Raw genomic sequence first — 7,160 nt, 5'->3', positions numbered from 1 at the left:
CCCAGAGCTGTCCCCACATCTCAGCAGGCTCAGTTCCTGGGCTCTGGGCACAGTGGATCCCCTCGTGGGAAGTGCAGCACTGTTATCTGACATTTGCTTTGGCTGAAGGAGCAGCAGCACCTGGGGACAGCACGGTGCCACACAACCGCCCTTGGAGCTGTGGTGCAGTGCCACGAGGCCAGGTGCGATAGGAGGGAGCATGGCAGGTGCTGACTATAAAGCAGCCAAACCTACCTGCACTCAAACCCACCTGCACCCAAAACTACCTGCACCCACCATGGTGCTGCCCCTCCGCCTGCTGCTTGCCGCGCTGCTCGTTGCCCTGGCTCTGGGCGCTCCCAGTGAGCAGGGGCTCATCTTCAACCTGGTAATAGGGGAACATATATCCCCACCATTCAGCATACATTTTGGGGTGCCCCAAGACAGAGAGAAAAACTCTTTTGCAGATGGGGAGACAGAGGGAGAGGGGGTTCAGTGGGTTTGTGGGGCAGCAGAAGAGAATGCGGCTGTGTGGGGTCAGTTGGGTTTTGTGGGGGGTGTGGGGTTCTGGGTGTGAGCTGATTCCATTGATGCTGCAGGACATTGGAGAGCTGTGCTTGCAGAGTGCGCAGTGCAAGAGTGGCTGCTGCCAGCGAGACACTGCGCTGAGCCTGGCACGGTGCAGCCAGAAGGCTGCCGAGACCCAGGACTGCTCCCGGACGGTAGGTGCTGTGCATCCTCTGCCCATTCCCAGCCCAGGAGTGGCCCCGAAGGGTGCTGCCCCACCATGCATCTGTCCCCACAGAGTCTCTATGGGGTTTACTACAAATGTCCCTGTGAGGCTGGCCTGTCCTGCAACGCCAAGTGGAGCATCGGGGGCTCCATCACCAACACCGACTATGGAGTCTGCTATGACAAACGTGACCCCACCACACTGCGGTGACAGACGTGTGTCCCAGTAAAGAGCATCCACCATTGAGCACTGTGCCGTGCCATCATTGTGGGGCAGAGGGGACAGCACAGGGAGGGCTTCATGTGTTCTGTGTGTGTGGTGCATTGAAGTATCGGTTTGGGACACAGGTGGGCAATAAGCAATGAGGTCACGTCAAGATAAGGATGTGGGGGGACAGCTGGATGCAGCAGTGGAGGTTTATTGGCTGTCAGCACTACCATTGGTAGGAAATGCTCTCAGCTTGCCAGTGGGGTATGCAGGGAACTCAAAGGTGGTGGTGAAGCTGTGGTCACTCAGAGTGGTGGTGGTGGTGGTGGCTGCTAGGCTGCAGCCCAGCATGCAGAACTGCAAGCTGAGGATGACCCTGCAATGCCTGCAGCTGCACCTCCTCCTCAGGCTGTAAGCAGCTTGGCCAGCCACAAGCTGTCCCTGAACAGCACCTCGTGCAGTGAGGTGTCGGTGCTGCCATGCACTGCAGTACACTGCGCTTGTGCAAAGCCCTTGTGCAGCACCTCCAGCAGTAGCAGCAGCTCATACAGCACCAGGCTGATGGCAACTGGGGTCGTCCATGCAGAACAGCAGCAAGAGTAAGTCCACAGAGCAGCAGGCACAGGGCTGGGGGTGGGAGGGTTGGATGGGATGGGATGGCATGAGAATTAGAGACGGGATGGGGATGGGGTGGGGATAGGAGTAGGGGTGGATTGGGGTGGAGATGGGAACAGGAATGGGGACGGGGATGGAGGTAGAGATGGGGATAGGGACAGCAGCACCCTGCTGGGGCACACTGTGGTCCCCACAACCATCCCTCAACTCTGGCTCCAGCAGGAGGATGCAGTGGGCGTTTAGCGTGGAGGCATGAGAAGGGCCCTCCTGCTCACCCAGCAGCGCCAACATCCTCTTAAGCTCCATGTGCTGCTTTTCATCTCCTCAATGCTCAGCTCTGAGTGGCTATCACACCAACATGGCACGTGGTACCAACATTTTGCTTTGGGTTCATGTGCCACAAATGGGGAAAATGAAGCACAGGAAGGGAGGTGGCAGAGGGGATCCCATCCGTAGCAGCCAGGACCTTCAGAATCATGGTGGTGCTGGGAGGGCTGTTCAGTCCAGCTGAGATGGTTTTGTGGAGGAGTTAGATGGCCATGGCCACCAGATCTCATTTGGAGCTGAGAACTACCCCTGGTGCCCCCTAAGCCACATGAGGGGGGAGGGAGAGGGATATGATGATGTCCCTGCATCCCCCATTGCTGCATGTGCGTGTCATGTCATCCCCCACCCCCCCCCCACCCCCCCCCTCCGCTTGTGCTGTTTTTAACACGAGGGTACAGGATGTTCTGCTCTGCACAACCTCAACCTCCCTCTCTCCTCCCCCTGTCCCCCCCCTTTCCTGCTGGCCCCATGGCCTTCACCTCTCCTTCTCTCTGCTCTTATTTAACCCTTTTTCTTGCAAATAAATAAATAAATAAAATAAAATTACCTTTTGTTAACATTAGAACCACCATTTTTGCAAGCCTCACCTCTTCTCTTGTTATTTCTATGGTGACTGTTACCATTATTCACACGATATTTCAGCAGGGATCTCTCCTTACATCTCCCCACCCCATGTAATGCCTGGAACTGGAGTTCAGGAGTCACTTCAGGTGCCGCCCCAGTGCTCATCCATCAAACATCCCCAGCAAGAATTGCTCTTGGGAGAAGGAGTTTGAGGGGTGGGCAAATGCTTCCTGATAGCACTGGGCCCTCCCAGCCTTAACCCTAACCCCAGTCCCAACCCCAATCCTAACTGTACCCCTCTCATAATGGCAGCTGTTAGCACCCACCCACTGGATGCCCCCTACTATTTCCAGTGGTGCACAATGAGTGCTGGTAGGAAAGGGGTTCGAGGGCCAAACAGCACGTTGGGTCTGGTTCCAGTGCCAATAGGATTTGATGGTGCCATGGTGCCATGGAGGGATCCATGAGTGCACCCCAAAGTGGGGTTAAAGCTGCAGAAATGCATGCGTCGGTTTTGGTCATTGCATTGCAACGTGTCCCAATTGCAGCTGGGGTTGCTCAGTGACTCCCCTGGGTGCACATCCACCACTGGGGTGGCTTTGGATGGAGGTGGGGCTCATCTGTACTGCAGGAAAATTCTAATCCTTGGGGTGACCCCAGGTCCTGCTGCATGCACCCAAGGCTCTGGGGAAGGGTATGGGGCTGATTGTAGGCGCACCCCTCCACATGGCACCCCACCCTGGGCGCTGACCGGGGTTTGCCTGAAGCTCTGCGGGGTTTGCACAGCTCAGGGACAATGTTGGCGTGCAGACATGATTTCCAACTTTCACTGTAGGGATAAAGACCTTTCAAGGAAAAAAAATATAGAAAGAAAAAAAATACAAAAAATGAAAGGTAAAAGGTAAAAAAGAAAAAACGGAAAAGCAAAATTCTTGAAAAGTGGTCTGGTTTTGCTCCTTTTGCCAAAAGCAATTGTTGCAGATTTTTCCCAGCCTCTCCTGTTTGGCCTTCACATGGGACATAGGGAGCAATGTCACCGCCTGTTCTCCTGCTCCTGTGTTTTCCTCACAGCTGGAGGTGGAGGAGGATAAATTGAAGGACACATTGGGAACAGCCCCTGAGCAGCCCCCCAGGGCGGCAGCAGAGTGCGGGTGCTGGTGTCCCCCATCACTGCACTCCACACCACCACATTTCATCTCATTTCATCATACCCCCATCCCATCCCATAAAACTCCTATCCCACTCCCTCCCATCCTGTCCCATGCCCACCACATCCCATCCCATCCCATCCCATCACACCCCACCCCACTGCCCTATTATAAAGCAGGGGGTCATCACCTGGATATGCATATGGGGGTGCTATGGTGGGGACCCCTCAAACCATGCTGTTGGCCCTGAGCCCCCTCAGGAGCACAGCAGCAGCCACTGATGATTTCCAGAAGGACCAAAGGAGCAAATTCCCCCAATCTGCTGGCCGAATGCTTTGTGCTACTGGAGGAATTAATTAGAGGGATATGTTGGAGGGGGGATGGGATTATGTTAGCATAGGGAGGGCTCCAGGATGGCAGGAGACTCTGGAGTAGGATCCTCCAGGATCAATGTTTTTAGGGTAGAATTCCCCAAAGTGGTGCTGAGCCGTTATTGGGGCGGAGGAGGATCTGTGGGTGCTGTGGACAATGCTGGGAGCTGCACTGGGATGTGATACTGGGGGTTGCTAACATAGGGATGATGCAATGAGGGTGTGCAGTGCAATGCAGTACAATGGAGGTGTGCAGTGCTCTGGGGGTGTACAATTCTCTGAGGGTGTGCAGTGCAATGAGAAAGTGCAATGCTCTGGGAGCGTGCAATGCAGTGAGGGTGTGCAATGCAGTGGAGGTGTGCATGCAACGGGGATGCACCGTACAAGGATGAACAGCACTGCAATGAGTGTTTGCAACACAGTGCAGTGCAATGGTTGTGTGCAGCGCATGCTGACGAGGACACCCAGCAGGGCCACGTCACCCTGTGCAGAGCAGAGCATGCTGCACTCACATTCTCCTTACAAAAATGCCGCTCCCAACTGTAACCCAGAGCCTCCCGGGGGGGTTCTTGGGGGGTTCTGGAGGGTGGGTGCCCGGGGCCTCTCGTGACCCCGCAGCAGCACTGCGGGTGGGGGCGGGCGCGGTGCCAGGTCCCGGCGCAGGGACGCGATGTACCGGGAGAAGGGAACAGCCCTGACTCAGCAGAAGCGGGGGGGGGGGGGGGGGGGGGAGAGAGGAGGGGGGTGGGGACGACAGAGAGGGGCGAGGGAAACCGCCGCGCGGGACTGCGGGCAGCGCTGGGTCAAAGGGAGAGCTGAGTGCGGGGGGGGGGGGGGGGGGGGGGGGGGAGAGGAGGGGCAGGAAACCCCCATCCCCGTGCTGGGGGTGCCCCGTGGGGTGGGAACCGCTCGGCTCCCGCTGTCCTCAATGTCCTGCTCCACCCCATTGCACTCCAATGTGGTCCACATCACCCCCCCCCCCCCCCCCCCGCATCACAGCCCCCAGCATCAGCCCAGCATCACCCCTGTGCCAGTAACTCCTGCATCACGCCCTAGCATCCCCCTCAGTTTAACCCCTGCAACGCACCCCCTCCAATCAACCCTGTGACATCACACGCAGCATCGTTCCCCAGTGCAGCCCCCAGCACCCCTTCCCACAGCACCGCATTGCCATTCACTGCACACCCCCATTGCACTGCGTTGCACACCCACAGCACATTGCACACCTCCATTGCACTGCACACCCTCATTGCACTGCACACCCCAGGGTCCTGCTCCCACCCCCACCCACCTCCCTCCATCTCCATCAATGCCCCCAGGACATGGCTGAGTTGGGGGTGGGGGTGGCTGGCATGGAGCACCGCCACCCCTGTGCCCGCCCCGGCAGAGGCTGGTACAGTTTGTTACGTCCAGACCGGAATGTACTTTGTGTTAGAAGTGGCCCCCAGCCAGAACGCGCAGCGGCCGTTATTTATACTCCCACTCAGCTCTCTGCATCCTGCGCCCAGCACTCATGGTGTTATCTGTGCTGGGGCCATGCTGGGCCCCCCCAGTGCCATGCTGGAGCCTTGGACTCTGCCCTCCTGCCATTCATTTACAGAGCAGCATCACCGCTTTCAATATATATTTTTAAAAATACATATTTAAATGTATAATTATAATATATATATTATATACATATATATACACATTCTTGGTGGGTTTTTTTCCCTTTCCTTTGGGGAGAAGACAATCCAGAGGTATAATTTACCCTTTGGGTGGCATAAAGCTGTCCGTGGAGGAGGGGAGTGCCATGGGGCACCCATGCATTGCACACACCCATTGCATTGCTACTCATCCTTGCGGGGAGCATTCCACTGGACTGCACACCCCCATTGCAACATACACCTCCATTGCATTGCTCACTCCCATTACACTGCATACCTCACTGCATTGCATACCCCCACTGCATTGCTGTGCTCTCCCATGGGTGTCTGTGCCACCCCAGCGGGACACAGGGAGCTGTTGTGAGGGGGCAGCAGTGGATCCTAGCACACGTTGAAGTGCGCGCTGGGTGCATGGTAGCAGGGCCAGGGCTGTGATGGGGCAGCAGTGGGGCACTGGGTCGCCACGTGCAATTTCTAGGGGTGGACTTGTGGGCTCTCCTCAGCACTGTTTCCACACTTCAGAGCAAAGCATGTAGATGGCTGTGTGCAACATCCCACCATCACTTCTCTGCTGGAAAGATTTGTGGGATCAGATGCAGCATGCAGCCATGCACCCCATAACCAGGCCCCACCTTTGAGGGCCCCCTGTGCCCCTGTGGCCCCATTGCAGCTGCACCTCAGCCATCACCAGGGACACGGTGTACTCACACTGCGGTTGTGCAACCCCAGCCCTTCGCCTCCGTAAACACCCGACTGCTGCAGCAAAGGGCTGAGCTCACATCATGGCACAACTCAGCCCCCAACCTGGGCTGGGACATGAAGTGGATTGCCCGGGGAACTTACAGGGAAGAGGGGGAGGGGTGCAAGGGGGGCACCACCCAACAAACTGCTTTGCACCCCCAAAAGGGGCAAGGGGCTCAGTTTGGTGTTGGGAGCCTCATTGCTGCAGGAAGGACTCAGGGAGCAATGGTGCGCTGGGCTTAGAGGTGCTGCACTTTGCAGGAGGGAAGGAGCAGGGAATGCCTCTCCTCTCCAGCCTCCTCTCCTCTTTTTTTTTTTTTTCTTCTTTTTTTTTCCCCCTTCCCCTTTTTCAGTTTTATTACCTTTGGGCAGAAGGCTTTGCCATCACATTCCACAGGGTGTGGGGGCACATGCCCAGGTTGGCACCCTAGGGGTATCCAGGTGTCCAGCATGCCCAGCTGTCACTTGGAGTGCCCAAGTTCAAGGCTTCACCCTGATCCCTGTCCCCATCAGGGGAATCCATGTGCCAGTGGGATGACTGACGAGGGACAGGCAGTGCCCTGGCAGCTGTGCAGTGCCTTCAGGGATTATTCCTGGAATTCTGCTCCAGAGGAGTAGATTTCCTCCTGGGATGGGGTAGGCATTGGGGGGGAGGGGGGGCGGGACAACTGAGGAGGGGGAGCAACACACCCAGCACCAGGGCTTTGCATCCAAACCATGCAAGATTTCCCCTTGTTGCAGTACCATGCTGCAGCACGTCCCACCTCTTCCTATGCCCACAGCTGTCTCCCGTGGGTCCCAATCCTGCCATCACCTCTCTGCACCCCAT

At 56.8% G+C, this 7,160-nt stretch overlaps 1 protein-coding gene across 1 annotated transcript; it reads left to right on the top strand.

Moving 5' to 3' along the window:
• Positions 1 to 277: 277 nt before the first annotated feature.
• Positions 278 to 922, top strand: CLPS (colipase). The gene is made up of 3 exons (XM_048926276.1): positions 278 to 367; positions 579 to 701; positions 785 to 922. The coding sequence occupies exons 1-3, from the start codon at positions 278 to 280 to the stop codon at positions 920 to 922; spliced, it is 351 nt and encodes a 116-aa protein (XP_048782233.1).
• The last annotated feature ends 6,238 nt before the right edge of the window (positions 923 to 7,160 follow it).

Source organism: Lagopus muta, chromosome 24 (genome assembly GCF_023343835.1).
Source record: "Lagopus muta isolate bLagMut1 chromosome 24, bLagMut1 primary, whole genome shotgun sequence".
Taxonomy (NCBI): Eukaryota; Metazoa; Chordata; class Aves; order Galliformes; family Phasianidae; genus Lagopus; species Lagopus muta.
This window is presented reverse-complemented; position numbering and strand designations above follow the sequence as displayed.

What these genes read in the sequence shown, in the direction of transcription:
- CLPS (XM_048926276.1), top strand. Translation starts at nt 278, where the DNA reads ATGGTGCTGCCCCTCCGCCTGCTGCTTGCCGCGCTGCTCGTTGCCCTG. An exon ending in AGGGGCTCATCTTCAACCTG is followed by an intron (nt 368 to 578) that starts GTAATAGGGGAA and finishes TTGATGCTGCAG; the next exon opens with GACATTGGAGAGCTGTGCTT. An exon ending in CCCAGGACTGCTCCCGGACG is followed by an intron (nt 702 to 784) that starts GTAGGTGCTGTG and finishes CTGTCCCCACAG; the next exon opens with AGTCTCTATGGGGTTTACTA.